The sequence below is a fragment of the Dipodomys merriami genome, unplaced genomic scaffold, assembly GCF_024711535.1.
Source record: "Dipodomys merriami isolate MVZ:Mamm:240054 unplaced genomic scaffold, mDipMer1.0.p SCAF_143, whole genome shotgun sequence".
Classification (NCBI taxonomy): Eukaryota; Metazoa; Chordata; class Mammalia; order Rodentia; family Heteromyidae; genus Dipodomys; species Dipodomys merriami.
The window spans coordinates 442,418-463,016 of NW_027202749.1; the positions used below are offsets into that span (position 1 = coordinate 442,418).

Here is a 20,599-nt window from a genome sequence, read left to right on the forward strand (position 1 = left end):
TGAAAAGGTGCTTTGAGATTCCACTGCTCATCTAGAAGGATCTTATCTGCTTGTTAATATGGTCACTTGGACATTCTACTTGCCTAGAACAACATCAATGCAGGCACTTTTGAAAAGTACAAACCTTGCCCAATTGGAACAAGAAATAGTTTACCAAAGAACATTCCATTAACTTGTTGATTTTGGCTCCATTAATAAATAAAACTTAGGTTCTGGTGTCTCCTGACCAATTCCTTCTCTAGTACTTCTAATTCCTGTATGGCGTTGGAGACACTTCCTGCCTACAAATACTAGCATTAGTGTTAAAAAGTTTTTCCTTTCAAAAAAAAAAGCATTGCAAAAGAAGAGCAACAGCAGAAGCACAGGTTCTTCGCTGGCCTTGGGACGGGTCTGCCGTGACCCAGCACCCCTGTCAGCCCTGCCCCCTCCGCTGCTGAGTTGGGACAGCACGGAGGGGAGGGACCTGTACAACCGCAGCCCGCAGGGAGGCACAGGGGATCTCCAAACTCCAAACTTGCAGTGATTGCAAGAAGTTAACCACAAGATTGAGCACTGTGGGCGCCTAGTGGCCACGCATGTGATTGCACCTCACAGTACCACAGGCCTCGGGGCTGGCCGGGGTGCCACGGCCCCAGGCCTCGCCTCTCCGGGCCTATGCCATCCACGGCTAAGCCTGACTTCCTGCACCTTGTCCTGCACCACCCACACTCTGCTGCTGACTGCAGGGCCGGCTGCTGTCCTTGGCTGAACCTGGACTGCCAGCTGTGACTGGCAAAAGCCAGGGCTCAATCTTGGCAGGGCTGCCACCTGCGTACTGAGCACGTCTGTGCAACTACATTAAGTTTACTCAATTTTCCTCTACCCAGTGAAGACCAGTGGGAAAACAGACGTGCCAATGATAGTGCTAATGAGTCAAGATGAAAGGACAAACATCTTTGTTCAACCAGGTGCCCACTGGGCTCACTCAATGCCAACCATACTTCAATTATGAAAAAAGGAGTGAAATGTGAAAAATCTGGCATTTAGAATGCCATCTGAAGTGACTGAGATCTAAAATGTATGGAGGGGCGGGGGTGGGGGGGCACAGCCCAGGCCCAGGGCAGAGCACAGGGGAGGGGTGGAGGGGTGACCCCCCCGCAGCCGAGGCCCAGGGCAGAGCACAGGGGAGGGGTGGAGGGGTGCCCCCCCCCGCAGCCAAGGCCCAGGGCAGAGCACAGGGGAGGGGTGGAGGGGTGGTGGACCCCCCCCCCCCAGCCGAGGCCCAGGGCAGAGCACAGGGGAGGGGTGGAGGGGTGCCCCCCCGCAGCCAAGGCCCAGGGCAGAGCACAGGGGAGGGGTGGAGGGGTGGTGGACCCCCCCCCCCAGCCGAGGCCCAGGGCAGAGCACAGGGGAGGGGTGGAGGGGTGGAGGGGTGCCCCCCCCAGCCGAGGCCCAGGGCAGAGCACAGGGGAGGGGTGGAGGGGTGGAGGGGTGCCCCCCCCAGCCGAGGCCCAGGGCAGAGCACAGGGGAGGGGTGGAGGGGTGGCCCTCCCCCCCCCCCCCGCAGCCCAGGCCCAGGGCAGAGCACAGGGGAGGGGTGGAGGGGCGGTGGACCCCCCCAGCCCAGGCCCAGGGCAGAGCACAGGGGAGGGGTGGAGGGGCGCCCCCCCCGCAGCCCAGGCCCAGGGCAGAGCACAGGGGAGGGGTGGAGGGGTGCCCCCCCCAGCCGAGGCCCAGGGCAGAGCACAGGGGAGGGGTGGAGGGGTGGCCCTCCCCCCCCCCCCCCCCCGCAGCCCAGGCCCAGGGCAGAGCACAGGGGAGGGGTGGAGGGGTGGCCCTCCCCCCCCCCCCCCCCCCCCCCGCAGCCCAGGCCCAGGGCAGAGCACAGGGGAGGGGTCATCTCGCCTGAGGGAAAAGGTTTCCTGGAACATTTCAGACTTCAGCAGTCAGCAGAGGGTCAGCAGCACGGGGCTCTGTCTCCTTGGCTGTCTCTCCCCTCCCAGGAGGTCAGCAGAGCCTGCTGCTGCTGCTGGACAGCACACTGCGTGAGAAGGGCCAGCAGGAGCCTGGGGAAGAGCGCGGTGCGCGGTGCGCTGTTCTCTGTATTTCACACCTAGCCCGCGTTTCAGTGTTTAAACAATCATGTGTGAATCACATAATGTGCACAGAGGAAGGACACCTGGTCCTAACTATGGATGTTAGATCGTGTGGATTACTTCAGGTTTCTGAACACTCACACACGCTTCCGGGACCAAGCGGGTTCCCAGAGGGGACAGCTGTGCTTGACCCCTCTGAGGAAAGGCAGCGGGAACCTCCTGCCCGGAAGCCCAGGCCCTGTGGTGACTCAGGCCCAGGGCGGTGTCCAGGGCCCATGGGACGGCTGTGTGGGGTGTGCAGCCCGTCTGCTTCTTAGACTGTAGGCAGGGAGGGGTGCGTGCTCCTGCCTGCCCCGAGTTGGCCCACAAGCCCTCTCAGAGAAACTGGCATGCTCCTCTACAAACTGTGAGCATCTTCTGCCAGCTAGGCCTGCTTCCTGACCCAGCAAGGGCTCAGTGCCCCAAACCTCACCTCCAAGGCGAGTGGGCGTAAGCACCCTGTGAGCCACGCCCTGCTTCCATGACGCTGCACGGGGGGGGGGGGGGGGGGCGGGATGGAGGTGAGCTGATGGAGGGTGCTCTGTGCACACACCCCACACCGTGGGGCATGTGTGCTGCACGGGGGCATGGAGGGGCATGTGTGCTGCACGGGGGGATGGAGGGGCATGTGTGCTGCACGGGGGGAGGGGGATGGAGGGGCATGTGTGCTGCACGGGGGGAGGGGGATGGAGGGGCATGTGTGCTGCACGGGGGGAGGGGGGATGGAGGGGCATGTGTGCTGCACGGGGGGATGGAGGGGCATGTGTGCTGCACGGGGGGAGGGGGCATGGAGGGGCATGTGTGCTGCACGGGGGGAGGGGGGATGGAGGGGCATGTGTGCTGCACGGGGGGATGGAGGGGCATGTGTGCTGCACGGGGGGAGGGGGATGGAGGGGCATGTGTGCTGCACGGGGGGAGGGGGGATGGAGGGGCATGTGTGCTGCACGGGGGGAGGGGGATGGAGGGGCATGTGTGCTGCACGGGGGGATGGAGGGGCATGTGTGCTGCACGGGGGGAGGGGGCATGGAGGGGCATGTGTGCTGCACGGGGGGAGGGGGATGGAGGGGGCATGTGTGCTGCACGGGGGGAGGGGGATGGAGGGGCATGTGTGCTGCACAGGGGCATGGAGGGGCATGTGTGCTGCACGGGGGGAGGGGCATGGAGGGGCATGTGTGCTGCACGGGGGGAGGGGGATGGAGGGGGCATGTGTGCTGCACGGGGGGAGGGGGATGGAGGGGCATGTGTGCTGCACAGGGGCATGGAGGGGCATGTGTGCTGCACGGGGGGAGGGGGGATGGAGGGGCATGTGTGCTGCACGGGGGGAGGGGCATGGAGGGGCATGTGTGCTGCACGGGGGGAGGGGCATGGAGGGGCATGTGTGCTGCACGGGGGGAGGGGGGATGGAGGGGCATGTGTGCTGCACGGGGGGAGGGGGATGGAGGGGCATGTGTGCTGCACGGGGGGAGGGGCATGGAGGTGAGCTGACGGAGGGTGCTCTGTGCACACACCCCACACCGCGGGGCATGTGTGCAGTAGGCCTGTGCCTCACAGCTGCAGCGCAGGCCTGGGGACCGGCGGATTCTCCCGCACCTTGTGCACCACACTTAGGGAGGCCCACAGGGTAGGAGGCGAGCTGCCAGCTCCTCACACAGGCGGCCAGACCATCAGGATGCCACTTTATTCCGTAACAGAGTTGTACATCACATTTGCAGACAGCTGCGCACAGGCAGGAACCAACTGAAGAGCAGAGATCGGCAGCACAGGACAGGACGGTGCTCATCTTCCGTGCGTCAACGGCCCTGGGGCTGCAGAGCCTGCAGGAAGCATTGAGTCATGTAAAGAACTTTGAAATGAATTCTGCACTGCTGAAGAAAATGAGTGTGCAACTATCCAACAAGGAAAACGAGTCTGGGGAAAGTGGCCGTTAGTTTTTGTTTTGTTTTGTGTTAGTTGTGGGGCTTGAACTCTGGGCCTGGGCGCTGTCCCTCAGCTCTTCAGCTCAAGGCAAACGCTCTACCACTTAGCCACAGCATTACTTCCAGTTTTCCGGTGGTTTACTGGAGATAAGAGTCTCACGGACTTTCCTGTCCACGCTATTAGTTTTAAAAGTTCAAATGTCAGGTTGGTTCCTTTAGAGCCTGACTGATGAACTAGCTGTAGGGCCATGCTGCAGGTGAGAGGGTATCACTGGACTCCTAACCTAGTGGAGGGAGGTCAGAACACACTTCTTAAGGAAGTGGAGGTTCCGTGTGTACCCCACAAACATCCCCGCGTTCGTGAAGTTAGGAGAAGGCAGTCCCCTGCGCCCCTACCTGTGCCCTGCCTCTGCAGCAGGCCCGAGATGCTGATGGGAGGCCTGGGGGGCGGGGGCCAGGCGCTGCCCAGGCTGGGCGTGGCCCCCGGAAAAGCTCTGCCGGGCACCTGCGATGCTGGCACTGGTCTCCTGGAGGTCATCGGCATCTGCTGTGGCAGGACCCTGTAGCAAATCAAAAAAAGCAGTCTGCTGGCTCAGAAGCATATTCTGAGCTCCCAGGATGAGGGAGGCCTGATTGGTTCTGGGGCTGGTGGTCATGGGGTAGCGGTGTCATGCATGGCGCCTGTCAGGCAGCTCCTCTGAGGAGGCCTGCTCCAGGCAGAGACCCAGTGCCCCCCACCTCCACGCCCCACCCAGCATACAGGTCGCGACCTCTCCACAGCAGCCTACTCTGGGAAGAAAGGCCATGGTGAGGCGGCTATGCCAGCTGCCCCGGAGTCCTTCCTTTGCGGAGTGGAGGACCAGGGAGCCAGGTCCCTGTGGCCAGACCTGCCCTGCACCACACCAGCTTCCACCGCAGCCCTCCACACCACTGACTATTCTGTGAGTCCAGCACCTCTTTCCCACGACACACCGTTCTGCTCCTTCATGTCAAGCTCCAGTTCATTGCTCCGGTTCTACACCACACTCTGAACACTTAGCATCCCTCACCTTTGGCAAAGGCCTCTGTGGTGATGAGCCCCAAGTCAGGTGACCCCAGACGCAGGTTGTGGGCTCCCCTCAGTGCCGTGTCACCACCTGGCTTTTCTGTCCTCACTAATCTGGGCTTTTCCTGGATGTTCTAGTGACTGGACCTCACAGGTCCTGCAGGGCATTTAATTCCTGGAGACCGCAACAGCTCCCTGGTGGATATCGCTTTCACAGCTCTATTTAATCTGCACAGGCCCGGCGTGACCCCTGCGGTGGCACATCTGGGTGGCGTGGCCCACGCCGGCCTGCTCTGCCCCTTCCACAGAAAGCACGTGGGGTCAGGAGCTTCTGTCTGCTCTGCCTTTGGGAAGGAAGCCACCTTCTCCTCTTTGGGGGCAGCTGCCTCTGCTGTTATCTGCTGGCATTCAGACAGCACGCACCTGCCTGCCAAGTCCTCCACTGAACCCCGCACAGGCATCCACATGGTCCAGGCAGATAGGAGATGGGTACTAGGGGAGCAGGCAGCTAAAACTGCAGGGGGAGTGGACTCCCTGGAAGAAGGGGCCAAGTCCCAGGTTGTGTGAACCAAAGAAGGAGAGGTGAGTCCCCCCCCATAGGCTCCAAAGAAGGGGGGGCCTCAGTCCCTCAAGGAGGTGCTGAGGAGGAGGGCTGGCCGGGGCTTCTTGTCATGGGAGCCGGCATGATGGCCCCAGAGCCCCAAGGGCACTCAGTACTCAGATAAAGAGCTCTGCATACAATGTCCAGCGTGTGGAAGCGTGGGCAGCCCCCCTGTGCCGGGAGGGGGTGCGTGGGAGTGCCACATCCAGCCTGTCGCCTGCGTCTGTGAAGGGTGCATGGGGACGCATGCAGGCCTGATTTCGTCCATACCACCTTCCACCATTGTCTTAATACAAGAGCAGAGCTGAGTAGCTGCCAAAGAGCCAATATTTATTTCCTACCATTCTCAGAAAACATTCTAGCCTTGACCTCCTAAAACTAGCCTGGCCTACTCCCCTGAGGAAATACTGGGCAACCATATAGTGGTTCTTGGAGTTTCTGGTAACAGGATACATTACTAAGTCATAGCTTCAAGCAAAATTTAAAGTGGAACATATGATATAACCTTAATATATATATATATATATATATATATACACATATATACATATATATACATACATATATGTATATATGTATGTATGATCTCTTCAGCTCAAGGCGAGCACTCTACCACTTGGGCCACAGTGCCACTTCTGGTTTTCTGGTGGTTCATTGGAGCTAAGAGTCTCACAGACTTTCCTGCCTGGGATGGCTCTGAACCACAATCCTCAGATCTCAGCCTCCTGAGTAGCTAGGATTACAGCATGGGCCACCAGCACCCAGGGATATAACCTTTCTTAAGACTTAGAAGGCAAAATAGCAACTTAAATAACAAAGGTAAGTTTTGATCTGTGCATTATCTTGTGGAGACAGTACCTGAGGGCCTTCCCCACACGTGCATGATTGGGTGTCAGGCTAGGGTGCTGTGTACCCCGGGAGATGATGCCTGTGGAGAAAATAAACACACTGTGTTCAGGTTAGCACATCGTGGTACTCTGGGCGGCGGGGAAGTGGGGAGATGAGACCCACTATACCACAAGACAAACGAGGGTGACACTGGGCACAACTTCTTTTCTTTCCTTTTTGCTGGTCCTGGGGTTTGAACTCTGGGTCTAGACACTGTCCCTAAGCTTCTTTGCTCAAGGCAATGCTCTACTACTTGATCCATATAGTGCCATTTCTAGCCTTTTTGAGTAGTTTACTGGAGGTAAGAGTCTCACAGAGTTTCCTGCCGGGGATGGCTTCGAGCTACAATCCTCAGGTCTCAGCCTCCTGAGTAGCCAGCTACCAGCTCCCACCTAAGCTTCTGGTTTCTTCCTGTGGTTCACATCAATACTACATCGTGAAAGGACATAAACGCTCTCATGTGGCTGCTTCTGCAGGGTCAGGTGCTTGGTGGTCAGTCCACGTTTGGCACTGTGTAGAGACAAAAGTGATCAGACAGCTGGGTGCTGGTGGCTCACACCTGTAATCCTAGCCCTCGAAGCTAACCCAGGGAAGAAAAGTTTCTGAGATTGTATTTCCAATTAGCCAGCAAAAATCTGGGACTAAGGGTGTGGCTCAAGTGGTAAGAGTGCCATCCCTAAGAGAAAAAGCCAAGTGAAAGCTCAAGGCCCCTAGTTCAAACCCCAGGTCTGGATTCACAAAACAAAACAAACCTACAAGCCGGGCGCTGGTGGCTCACGCCTGGAATCCTAGCTACTCAGGAGGCTGAGATCTGAGGATCGAGGTTCAAAGCCAGCCTGGGTCAGGAAAGCCTGTGAGACTCTTTATCTCCAATGAACCACCAGGAAACCAGAAGTATAGCTGTGGCTCAAAATGGTAGAGCGCTAGCCTTGAGCAAAAGAGCTCAGGGACAGCGCCCAGGCACTAAGTTCAACCCCATAACTGGAAAAAACAAAACAAAACAAAACCAAAAAACCAAAAGCAAAACAAACCCTCACAACCAAACAAAAATCGATGTCAAGACTTGGGACCAGAAGTGCGGGTCTGGCCTGCAGCTCCCTGAGGAGCTGTGCCAGGGGTCTGGCCGGGTGGAAGCCCAGTGCCGTGGCTGGCTTTCGTTGTTCCACGTGAAGTTTTGGATTGTTTTCTCTGTTCAGTAAAGACTGTGACTGGAATTTTGACAGGAGCGCATGGAATTGTGTATCATTTTTGGCAGCATGGCCATTTTCACAGTATTGATTCTACGTATCTGTGAGCATGGAAGGCATGGTGCCGTCTTTGATTTCTTTCTTTAGATTTGTATAGTTTTCTCTATGGTTAGGTTAATTCCTAGACTTTTTTTCTAGGCCATGGCAAATAGGGTTGTTTTCATGATTTCTGTGTGCACACTGTTGTCTGCCATGTCTTTTGATGCCATTCATCTGTCAATTTAGGCTGCTTCTGTTTCAGGTGGACAATGTTGCTGCAGATGTACAATGTTGCTATAGACAATGTTGGTATAAAGAGCATATAGACTTTAGGTCTACCTCCTGGTCTTCTGACGCAGGGACAGCAGTGGATCTGCTCACCTATGGTAAGGCTAACTTGCACTGTTGATGAACCACTGTACCATTTTTTCCAGTGGCTGTGCTAGTCTACATCTCCACTAACAGTGCATAAGTCATTTTCTCCCCATCACTTATTTTTTTTTTTGTTGCTTAGTTGTCGTTTTTAAAATATAGTAGCCATCTTTGTGGTTGTGAGGTAGTGCCTTGCTGCAGTTTTAATTTGCATCCTCTAAGACTGGATGGATGTCATTAGTGTCTATCAGCCATTTGTATGCCTTCTTTCATTCAGTTGCTTCTATCACTTACAATTTTTTCCATTGCCCAATTTTAGAACTTCTTTGTACAACAGAAACTTGGTATCCACAGGTAGATCCTACTGCTGATAAAAATCCACAAATGGTCAGGATGCAGTTCAGTACTGAATTGTGGATACATGACTCATTTTTCCTATAATGTCACCCAACTTCTGCTAAAGACAAATCTATAGCTTTCAATACAACCATGACATCAAGCACATGAAGGGCTTGATGTCTTTCAAGGATTAGAATACCATTTACCTTGTTTTGGACACTCGCTGCTTTTTTGGGAGGCCTATATTCACAAACTGAAGTACTGGAGAAAAAAGCACAGGATTTCACACAACCTGAACACAACTGGTAATAATGCAGGACTGGGAGCTCCGTATCAACTGAGCTACAAGATTCATGCAGGAATTTAAAGCTTTTGGTTTTGAGTTTTTAAAAGTTTACTGTTTTCTGGTTATGCTTTGTTAAAACTGTGTGCAATAAATCCTTTTTTTTTTTTTTTTTTTTTTTTTGTCTGTCGTGAAGCCTGAACTCTGGGCCTGGGCGCTGTCCCTCAGCTGTCTTCAGCTCAAAGCTAGTGCTCTACCACTTGAGCCACAGCGCCACTTCTGGCTTTTTCTGTTTATGTGGTGCTGAGGAATCGAACCCTGGGCCTGATGCATGAGAGGCAAGCATTCTACCACTGAGCCACCTTGCCAGCCCCAATAAATCCTTGAATAAGGTGGCTTACTTTATTATTCTTGACCTCTATTTCTTCTCAGGCATATATACGATTGACAAATATCTTTTTCTCATTTAGGAGATGGGATTTTTTTTTTTTCATTTTGATAGTTTTTTGTTGCAAAACCTTTTCTTTTTGTGCCAGTCCTGGGACTTGAACTCAGGGCCTGGCACTATCCCTGAGCTTCTTTAGTGTAAGGCTAGTACTCTACCACTTGAGCCACAGTGCCACTTCCAGCTTTTCCTGTTTATGTGGTACAGAGTAATCAAACCCAGGGCTTCATGCACGCTAGGCAAGTACTCTACCACTAAGCCATACCCCCAGCCCCTGAAAAACATTTTAAATTTACATTTTATAGTTTTAGGTCTTTGATTTATCCTAATTTGTGTATGTTTGCTGGTTTCAGGGCTTAAACTCAGGTCTAGGTGCTGTCCCTGCATTTTTTTTTGCTGAAGGTTAGTGCTCTACTACTTGAGCCCACAGTTCTATGTCTGGCTTTTGAGTAGTTAATGGGAGATAAGTTTCATGGACTTTCCTGCTCAGGTTGGCTTCACAGCAGGGCTCTCAGATCTCAGCCTCCTGAGCAGTTCCAATTATAAGTGTGAGTCACAGGAGCCTGAGTTGATTTTTGCATGTTATTAGATAAAGGTCAATATTTATTTTTAAATACAATTTATTGCTATTATGAAAGTGTTATACAGGAAAGGTACCATTTTGTAAGTCAGGTAATGCGTGAATTTCCTTTTTTGGATAATGTCACCCCTTCCTTTGCTTTCTCCCTGTCTACAAGTTACACAGCTCATTTTCCACTTAGTGTTTACTGAACTCAAGTGGTAGAGCACAAACGTTCTATAGAACTTGTACTCACCCATGCGTCCATCCTGAGGTGGGCTAATCAAAGAGATCCTTGCAGGGCCTGCTGCTACCTCAGGCTGAGTGAGCAAAAGAAAACAGTTAGTTAAGTTCCCAGATGGCCATTTGTGAGGCTCAGACAGTTCCGGGGTTTTCAGCGCTCTGGGCCTCTCCTTCTCAGCCCCAGCTGGATAAATCCAGCTCCACCCACAGGCCAGAACATGACCCTGTGGCTAGTGCAGAGTGGGCCTGGCTTTGTTCCCTTTGCTCCATCAAGGCCTGAAACAGTCAACAGGAGTAGGACCCCACTAAGTGCTTTAAGAATGCCAGGAGAATTGGCACATCTGTCATCCTAGCTACCCAGGAGGCTGAGATCTGAGGATCACAGTTTGAAGCCAGCCCGGGCAAGAAAGTCAGCGAGACTTATCTCCAATTAACCACACAAAAAAAGGGGATGGGGACTGGATGTGGAGCTGTGGCTCAAGTGTTAAGAGTGCTAGCCTAGAGCACAAAGGCTCAGGGACAGTGTCCAGGCCCCGAGTTCAACTCCAGGACAGGCACACACACATATAAAAAAGAATGCCAGGATAAAGAAAAACAAACCCAGAGTTCTTGGCTGATGTCAGGAGATGTACCGTGTGTGACGGTCCTCTTGAGGAGAGCTGTCCAGGTCCTCTTGAGGAGAGCTGTCCAGGTCTTCCTGCTCTGCAGCTTCTTTCCAGGAGCAACACGGAGGTGGGCAGTCCCCCCCCTGCTCCAGCCTCAGGAGTCTGAGGGCTCAGAGCTGCCTGCCAAGGCTGGGAAGCTGGGCTGCAGGCTTCGTCCTCACAGTGGGCATCAACGGGCACGTTTGCTGATCCCTCTCTGCTGTGGCCATTCCTTAGCTCCGTGCCCACTGCCAGTATTCTTTCCCAGGTCTTTCACTTCCCGTCCTGGGTCTAGACATTGCCCTGTCAACTATCCCGGGCTGATTCTGCTGCTCTCTCCCTAGCATCCCACCCCACACCTCCTGTGACCACAGGCACTTCCGACCTGCCAGGAGAACCTTTCTATTCCTATCGCCTCTGCTGGCGTGAGTGTCCCTGCTCCGGGCCCGCTCTGGGACGTGCACCGTGCTTTCCGTGGTGTCATCCTGAGGGATGGCTCCAGATGGAAATCACTGTTCTCACAGGCTCACTCTCCACCTTGCCGTAACCCTCCCCCTTCTCCTTACTACCTGAGGCTGGGAACCCCATTCATACCCTAACAGAGAAACTTGTAGAGGTGAGAGCTCTTCCCGTATGTGGCTACTACAGTTTAGGATGCGGTGCCCATGGCTGACGGCTCCCCCTCACAGGCAGTCAGAAGTGCTCTCGTCCATGGCTCTGGGTGCCTCCCGTGGTTCACATGAGGTCACTTCTCAGCGGTGCCAGTTCTTCCACGAGCCCCAGCGCTGGCCAGTCCTGCTATATGGAGGCTGGCACTTGCCTACCAAGTCCAGATGCCCCAAAGCCAGTCGTCTGCCGTGCCATGGACAGCAATGTGACCCACAGGTAGGTTCTGAGCTCACAACTCCACACAAGACCCTCCAGGCACTACTCCTTCCTGTCCTGGCCCCTTCTCTCCAGCCGCTCTGCGGCTCCGGGCAGGCACATACAGCTCACGTGAACTTACATGTTATTTGAAGTTGATACATCATTTGAAACTTCACAGAGAAAAGACTTAGATGAGGTAAACTGCCCATTTTCATGTTGATGCTAATAAGAATGGCTTCTTGGCTGAACAGGGTGGCATACTCCTGTAATTCCAGCTACTTGGGAGTCTAAGGTAGGAGGATGACAAGTTCAAGACCAGAATTGGGCATCTCAGTGAGATTTTGTCTCAAAGTAAAACAAAAAGAAGGCTAAAGATGTAACTAAGCGGGGAAAGACCTGGCTGGCACAGGCCTGGGTTCAATCTCTGGTACCACCTCAGAGGAACTCATTCTGGTTCTGATTTGTTCTCCAGCTCCTTGTCTGGGCCAAGAGCTTAGTAACAGTTAATGCAAAAAGAATGCAAAGAGGCCAAAGCACCCAAGGTGATGGCCCACACTGAGGGAGGTGCTTGGCAGTCCTGCAGGGTCTGGGGCAGAGGGCACGTGAACCCCCCCACAGGGGTTGCTCAGGAGCTGCTGGGCACACTTACCGCTTTGGCTTTTTGCTCTGTTGCAGGGATGGATACGAGCAGGGCAGGTCTGGGCTGACAAGGACAGTGAACACCGATCCACAGGGTTCAAGTAGTGGGTTTGCATGTATGCAAACAATAAAATCTGCTCCAATTGTTTCAGGAAGGGGGGATGGGGATGTGAGAGAGGTGAGACTGATTGGGGTACATAGCACATGTGTGGAGATGTTACAATCACATTTCCCTAGTATAATTCATGTATGCCAAGTTTTGGCTTTTTGTTTCTAGTCTGGGCTTCATCCAGCCTGGGCGGCACCACATTCCGTCCCCCAGCTCATCCTGGAACAGCTGGCTCAGGGGCTGCCTTGCGTGACACCAGGTTTAATGGTCCCTCCACTCTGGCTGCCGCTACTGTGACTATGGCAATTAAACCATGGTGGCAGAGTACTGAGGCAGACCAGGCAGGATGGTTCTGAGAATGGCATCCGGAGAGAGGTCTTGCATGTTAGGGTGCATTCTGGAGAGCATGCGCTCAGGCAGGAAGGGCTCCCCACAGAGGCCTGGCGTCCATGGGAAATACAAGTGGACGTCAGTCCATCCTTCTCCTCAGCAGGCCTCTCACTCAGCCGTGCCCATGAAGATAGCAGTCATGCTGCGCTCCGAGACTGCTTGGAACCAGCATGCTGGGTGGGCCTGGCACACACCTGGCTCACGCTTGGACAGAGTCCAAGTGTGTCAGATTCTTCTCTCCTCTTACTTATAACTTGCTTCGTGTAGTTTTTTTTTTTTTTTTTTTTGGATGGTCGTCGGGCTTGAACTCTGGGCCTGGGCGCTGTCCCTCAGCTCTTCAGCTCAAGGCAAGCGCTCTACGACTTGAGCCACAGCACCACTTCCGGTTTTCTGGTGGTTTACTGGAAATAAGAGCCTCATGGACTCTCCTGCCCAGGCTGGCTTTGAACCGTGATTCTCAGATCTCAGCCTCCTGAGAAGCTAGGATTACAGGTGTGATTCAGAGGCGCCCGGCCATAGAGGGTTTTCTTAACAGACAGTAAGTGCTCTGGTAAGATCCAGGATGTTGCTGGTACCAGGAGAAGTGTAGACACTGTATGAAGCTGCAGTCTCACAGCCAGAAGACTCTTGCGCACTGTCACACGGGCTCTGCCACATGAGGGGCGGAGTGCTGTGTCCCTCAGTAGTCTCTCTCTCCCATCTCTGGCTTCTTGTAGGTGTTTGCCCTCTGGATTTTCTGTGGCGAAACTTTCCCATTTTATCCTACTCTCTCACAAACAAACAGTTAAATAAAGCAGGTGGGAGGTGTTCCTTTATGATTTACCTTATAAAAAGATCTATCAGCTGCACACAGCAGAAGGTTCTGTGCTCTTTTCAGATCAAAGCTTTGGGCAGAAATAATAGCAAAGTTTCACTCCTCACACCAGACAGTGCTTCTCCCCAGGTGCTAGCAGGTGCATGTTCAGTGAGAGGAAGGGGCACTGATCTCAGCGGGCCAACCAGAAAGACTCAAGCCTACTGAGCACCCCAAGAGGCACCCCGGAACCTCTGCTCTGGGTTGAGCCTCGGGTTCAACTGGGGTAGCCCAGTTGAACCCCATTACGGAAGGGCAGTGGCAACTGCAAGTCTGCCTTCTCCAAAGCGGCTCTACAGATCCACCCCAGGAGTCACAAAGAATTTCCGAGATTACAAGTTGATTTTAGACATTCTCCTTGAGACTTCATGTTCTGTGTAGCACAGTGCAAAAACTATGTCCTCTGTCTGTTTTTGTTAATAAAGCTTTATTGGAATAGTACACACATTCATTACTATATGGGCCAGTTTTTGTTGTTTTGCTTTTGCTGGTCCTGGGGCTTGAACTCAGGGCCTGTCCCTGAATCTCTTTGTGCTCAAGGATGGTGTTCTACCACTTGAGCCACAGTACTACTTCCAGCTTTTTCTGGGTAGTTTATTGGAGACAGGAGTCTCACAGCGTAAGGCTGCCCAGTCACTGTTCCCAGGCTTTGGCCCTGCCACCTGCCCCTGGGTGCTCCTGAGCTAGCTGTAGAGAGCCCACAGGACTCCACAGCTGCATGCCCCCTCCCCACCTGCAGGCTTTCAGAGCCTAGTTTACGCCTAGGTCCTGAAAGTCAGACCTGGGACCTGGACTCTACAGGGTCTCCTCTGGACTGGGGTGATAGAGGGGACAGGGCACCAGAGCATCCTGTCTACAGTGTCTCCTCTGGACTGGGGCAGAAGAGGGGACAGAGCACCAGAGCATCTGGTCTACAGGGTCTCCTCTGGACTGGGATGGCGGGAGGGGGGGACAGAGCACCAGAGCATCTGGTCTGCAGGGTCTCCTCTGGACTGGGGTGGTGGAGGGACAGAGCACCAGAGCATCTGGTCTGCAGGGTCTCCTCTGGACTGGGATGGCGGGAGGGACAGAGCACCACAGCATCTGGTCTGCAGGGTCTCCTCTGGACTGGGGTGGTGGAGAGGACAGAGCACCACAGCATCTGGTCTGCAGGGTCTCCTCTGGACTGGGGTGGTGGAGAGGACAGAGCACCAGAGCATCTGGTCTGCAGGGTCTCCTCTGGACTGGGGTGGTGGAGGGGACAGAGCACCAGAGCATCTGGTCTGCAGGGTCTCCTCTGGACTGGGATGGCGGGAGGGGGGGACAGAGCACCAGAGCATCTGGTCTGCAGGGTCTCCTCTGGACTGGGGTGGTGGAGGGGACAGAGCACCACAGCATCTGGTCTGCAGGGTCTCCTCTGGACTGGGATGGCGGGAGGGACAGAGCACCACAGCATCTGGTCTGCAGGGTCTCCTCTGGACTGGGATGGCGGGAGGGACAGAGCACCACAGCATCTGGTCTACAGGGTCTCCTCTGGACTGGGGTGGTGGAGGGGACAGAGCACTAGAGCTGGTATAAAGAGCACAGCCTTAAGTTCCTTTCACTAGCTGAGCTGAAGGTGCACAAGATATGGGAAGGAAGGATGCTTTGTAATGGGAAATGAGTTGTTTTAAATATAACTTACCTATTAAAAGGAATAATGCACAAAGCAAGAAAAAAAAGTCTCACAAACTTTCCTGTCTGGGCTGACTTGGAATTGCAATCCTTGGATCTCAGCCCTGGGTAGCTGGGATTACAGGGCTGAGCCACCAGTGCCAGGCAGCTAGTTTTTTATTCAACAGTAGAGCTCAGTAGCTGCAGCTGAAACCACCTGGCCCCTTCCAGAAAACATCCCCCCTGGCTGGCTCAGGATTTCAGGAGCATGACTGAGCCTGTGGTCTTTAGCATCTCTAGCCTGGCCCAACTGCTTGGTCTGAAGAAAAACTAAAGCTGACCTGACGGGAAAACTCTTCCCGCCATGCTGTGGGAGCCATGAAGCCACAGTACATGTCAGGCCACCTGTGGACAGAAACACAGGTGGAAGCGGGTGCTTGGCCCAAGGAGCCAAGGTGGATGGCGAGGTCTGCAGGCGTAGAGGGGCCTGGGGTGTGCGCGGGTGGAGCCGCTGCTGCAGGAAGCCCGCGTGGCAGCAGGCGCTGGGAAGTTAGCTGGGTGGAGAGGTGGCTTGTACTCACACCAGCTGCCTCCTTCCTAAAGCGGGTCATTCTACCTTCTTACCGAGGAGTCGGGTTGGGAGACTCGGCTAGAAGCGGACATTACTTCTAACAAGTCCCCACAGCGGTATCCACTGTGGAGAGAACTAGAGGGACTGTTCACATCCACAAGGGCTTGGAGCCGTGCGGGGAGAAGCCACACCCATGAGACGAGACAAGGCGCGGCCAAGGAGCAGGCTCCCTTCCGTCAGGCCTGCGGCCTTCCTCCCCGCTCCCTTCTGCTGGTCACAGCTCGCCCAGCACCCAGCCCTGCAGCTCTGCCTGCACTGGGCGTTCTAATCATGCATCTCCGCCTCTCTCTCCAAGTTACAGCTGTGGCTTTCTGCTTTCTCAGTTCTCCCATTTTCAATCCTTTTCCAGAAACGACAAGTTTCTGTGTTTCTTCAACAGTGTTTTGTGTTTCTTCCTGAGGCTGTAGGTAAGGGCAGGGGAAGCGCAAGTCACGCCCCTGCCCCTCCTGCTTGCCTCCCATGACGACACACCTCCTCATTAGGGAAGAATGCAAAGACCGAGTTTAGAACCACCACTCACATATGCCAGGGCCAGCAAACAGTGAAGAGCTCGGCCGGAGGCCTGGACACTGTTAAACAAACACTGTGTTTATGAGCACTGAGGTTAACTGTGAAGTATTAAACATCCTTTCCTGAGAAATAAGCAACGTGGTGGTGTAAGTGTACTTACTTTCTGCACTGGAGGAGTAAGGTCAACTTCCATCGACTCCACTCTGTTGATCAATGAAAGGAGTTCTTTAAGCCCAGCACTTTTCTATAGCTTAAAGTCATCAGTTAAACACACTTGCATGTCACAGACCAGGGAGGCGTCCTCTCTCAGTGCTACCAGGGTTTGATCGCCTCCTGTGCTCTCCTGGTTGCTGCCTGTCTACGAATCAAACACAGCCTGCGAGCACAGCACCTCGCACGGCCTTTCCTGTCCCCGCTCCTCCAGGCAGTCTCTCTCAACTCAGCAATTCAGCATCTTCCAATTCCCACCTGCACCTGCTGGCCAGACACCCTCCATCCCACCCCCACCCCCGGCTGAGAGCAGGAGCAGTCACGTTTTGTTAACGCACACTGCCAGCCCCACAGTTTGACCACTTGTCAGTCCAAAGGTGAACAGGAAAATATCACTTGGATTAGTTTTCAAGTTGGTCTGTCTTCTCCTGGCCTGGCCAGGATGGCCAGCAGGACCTCAGAGAGACCCCTTCTCTGCTGACTGACAGCCCCAGCCTGGGGACTGTACCCAGCCTGGGGACAGCATGTTCTCTTAATCTGCTTCCCAGGAGCACTTTCTAAGTGTAAACTTAACTTTTTCAATCAGCACAGAGCCATCACCCCAGACACAGTTTCTAGTCCTCCACCTCCTACTAGTTCTTCAGTGTGACTGACTCAGGGATTTATCCTACTTGCCTTCCTCTCTTGGTGACACCTCCCGGCAGACAGATAGGGGCAGCCTACCTGGTCCCATCAACCCCACGCCCAGCTGGGCTGCATAGATGTATACCTCACTGACCACCTCTCTGTCACAGCATGGCCTCTTGGAACTCACGTCTGCTTGCTTCAGATCCATCAACTATATCTTGTTGGTAACCTGTTTGGATGACATGCTGGACCCCTTGCAGGTCCCAGTCCATGCTGTCTCTCTCCCTCTTGATTCCTATCTCTTGAGGCCCAGGGATAGAGCACAGGGGATAGAGTACTGCCCTCCCACATAACAGTGTCCTCTCTGTCAGTATCTGAAAGTACATCTCTAAACCTGTCTACCAAGTGGTAGTATCATAAATGCACGCTGTCCCTGCAAGAACCATGACTATTCCAGGTTGGGATTTTCCCTTGAACAGCAGAGGGACAAAGGTTGAGCTCTTGGCACAGAGTAACGATCAATATAGGAGAGGCACAGGTCAAACAAGGGCCGCAAGAGTATAACCTGCATTTTGTCACGTAAAGGACGCTGACCCAGGGCCAGCTGCCCACCAGTGAAAGGGCACATTGTGAACACTCATGATGAGGCTCTTCAGTTCTAGGCTGTCCATGCTTAGCAGCCAGTTTTGTAGCTGGTGCTCATAAAGGACTGAGTTATCCAATCACTGTGGCCATAGGCTTGGAGTTCTCTGATTGGCCATCTAAGATCTTGTATTCCCATTTCAGGAATTCAAGTACCACACTAAGAGAACCTAAGTACCAGAGGAAGTTAGAAGTCCAATAAATCGCCCATTCTCTGGACAACTTGGTGGGATTTGGGACTTTAAGATGAGACAAGATGGGAAAAGAAATGTAGGCGTGTCCTCAGGAAGGACTTACGGGTCCCAGGATTTTTAAAAACTCCTACCATCCCACCAGACCCACACACCTTTCAAGGGCGGATGAGTTAGGAGGCAGCAAGACATATCCATTTGGCTTTGCTGAAGGAGTGATAATAAAAATATATATTACTACTACATATTCAGTAATTCAGCAGCAGGTTATTTTTATATTCTCCTTTCTGCCATTACTTTACTTACTTGAAACTGAATTTTTCATTGTGTCAAAAGCTGTTTGTTGTGATAATCTGCTACTGAATAGATGGAGAAAGGGCCAAATTAAATGATGGAAAGTATGGTTACTATTTCGCCCCAGCCGCAAGGACACGGTTTGGAAGCAGACAGCTGTCCTTAGCGGGCCTGCACATGCAGCCCCCCATGAATCTGACAGATGACTACATACTCTACTGACCCTCTTGCCCTGCCCCAACCCAGAAAGAAAATGGTATATAAAGGAGGAAAAACAAAAGTAATTCTACACCAAAATGCACTAAGAATCTCTCTTTCTGTTTTCTGTATCTGTGGTAATTCTAAGAAGCAGAAGTCTGCAGTATCTCTTGCAAAGGACTGGCGTGCGAGCGGATTCCTTTGATGGCACAGAAGCCCTGTTGTACTGTGCTGTCACCTTCCATCTGGAGGTATAAGATGCACACTGTGGGCCAGATTGGACCTGGAATTTGTTGACCCTGGAACACATCACTCAGAAAATAGCACACGACAACTCTTCTAATCTCAAATAAGGACATCTGAAAGAGGCCCTTTCCTGAGAATGAAATCAGGAAATGGATGACTAATCAGTGTGACGTGTCCCTCCTGGGCCCCAGGCGCGGTATGGCCATGTTCCTTTCAGGCAGCACCTACACGCTCATGCACCCACCGGAGGAAGCTGTACAGACAGGACCATCAACTTCTCAAGCGTCAACTTAGTGTGTGACCACACGATTGTTATTCCATTGGCAGAAGAAACTTAATAGGAAAGGATCATATCTCACAAAACCATACACATCGCTGGACACAAGATGTACACTTACTGGGGCTGGGAAGGTGGCCCAGTGGTAGAGCGCTTGCCTTGCATGCCTGAGGCCCTGGGTTCAATTCCTCAGCACCACATAAGCAAAAAGAAAAAAGCTGGAAGTGGTGCTGTGGCTCAAGTGGTAGAGCACTAGCCTTGAGCTGAACAGCTGAGGGACAGCGCCCAGGCCCAGAGTTCAAGACCCATGATGGGACCCCCCCCCCAAAAAAAAAAAAAGAAAAAAAAGATGTACACTTACAATCCTAGCCACCCAGGAAGCTGAAATCTGAGGATCAAGATTGAAGTCAGCCCAGGTAGGACTGTACATGAGACTCATCTTCAATAAACCACCAAAGAGCCAGAAGTGGAGCTGTGACTCAAGCCTTGAGTGAAAAAGCTATGGAACAGTGCTCAGGCCCTGTATTCAAACCCCAGTACTAGCATAAGCACACAGATGTACTGTGTTTGCATATCAAAGTGTTAAGTGAACATTGACATAATATTGATTCCAAATTCTGGAGGAATTAAATACAATGTGCTTTCACAACAGAGATAAAAGCAATACAAGTAGTAAAGGAAGAAGTCAATTAATCCCTATTTGCAGATAAGATCCTATATTTTACAGACTCTAAAGATTCCAATTAAAAAAAACCTTATAACCTGATAAACGCTTTTGGCAAAATAGCAGGATACAAAAATCAATAGACTATAATCAGCAGTTTTTCTATGTATCAGTTAACAAGCAGCCTGGGAAGAAATCAGGAAAATAATCGTATCCACAATAGCCTTACAAAATAAAAATTCTGGGGGGAGGGGGGAGTGGAGAGGGTTGGGGGGCAGGGGGGAGGATGGGAAGGGATGGGAAAGGGAAACAAGGGAGGAGGCTGCAATGCTTGATAAGAAATGTACTCATTATCTTGCCCATGTAATTGTAACCTCTCTGTACAGTATTTTCACACAAAAAAATTAAAACAAAAACAAAAACAAAAACAAAAATTCTGCAAGGTGCCAGTGGCTCATGCCTGTAATCCTAGCTACTCAGGAGGCTGAGATCTGAGGATCACAGTTCAAAGCCAGCCTGGGCAGGAAAGTCTGTGAAACTCTTTTTTGTGTGTCGGTTGTGGGGCTGAACTCTGGGCTTGGGCACTGTCCCTGCGCTCTTCAGCTCAAGACAGCACTCTACCACTTGGGCCACAGCATCACTTCTGGTTTTCTAGTGGTTTACTGGAGATAAGAGTCTCACAGACTTTCCTGCCTGGGCTGGCTTTGAACCATGATCCTCAGACCTCAGTTTCCTGAGTAGCTAGGATTACAGGCATGAGCCACCAGTGCCCAGCTCTGTGAAACTCTTATCTCCAATAAGTGGTAGAGCACTAGCCTTGAGCTGAAGAGCTGAGGGACAGCGCTCAGGCCCAGAGTTCAAGCCCCATGACCGCCAAATAAACAAACAAACAAAACACAACTCAGATCAATGGAATACAGCAGAAGATCTAGAACTAAATCCGT

At 52.7% G+C, this 20,599-nt stretch overlaps 1 protein-coding gene across 2 annotated transcripts in view; it reads right to left on the reverse strand.

Annotated features, from left to right (window-relative positions):
• Window positions 1-3,773: 3,773 nt before the first annotated feature.
• The window catches only part of Rnf212 (ring finger protein 212), a 35,766-nt gene continuing 18,940 nt past the window's right edge, over window positions 3,774-20,599 (reverse strand). The window contains exons 6-12 of one of the 2 annotated variants that reach the window (XM_070021590.1): window positions 18,283-18,335; window positions 18,132-18,183; window positions 16,467-16,509; window positions 10,045-10,108; window positions 6,535-6,604; window positions 4,427-4,590; window positions 3,774-3,928 (exon numbers count right to left, since the gene is read on the reverse strand). In XM_070021590.1, the coding sequence (XP_069877691.1) occupies window positions 3,891-3,928; window positions 4,427-4,590; window positions 6,535-6,604; window positions 10,045-10,108; window positions 16,467-16,509; window positions 18,132-18,183; window positions 18,283-18,335 (484 nt within the window). In that variant the 3' untranslated portion in view covers window positions 3,774-3,890. The remainder of the gene's footprint in view (window positions 3,929-4,426; window positions 4,591-6,534; window positions 6,605-10,044; window positions 10,109-16,466; window positions 16,510-18,131; window positions 18,184-18,282; window positions 18,336-20,599) is intronic. The other variant, XM_070021591.1, reaches the window with a different exon arrangement.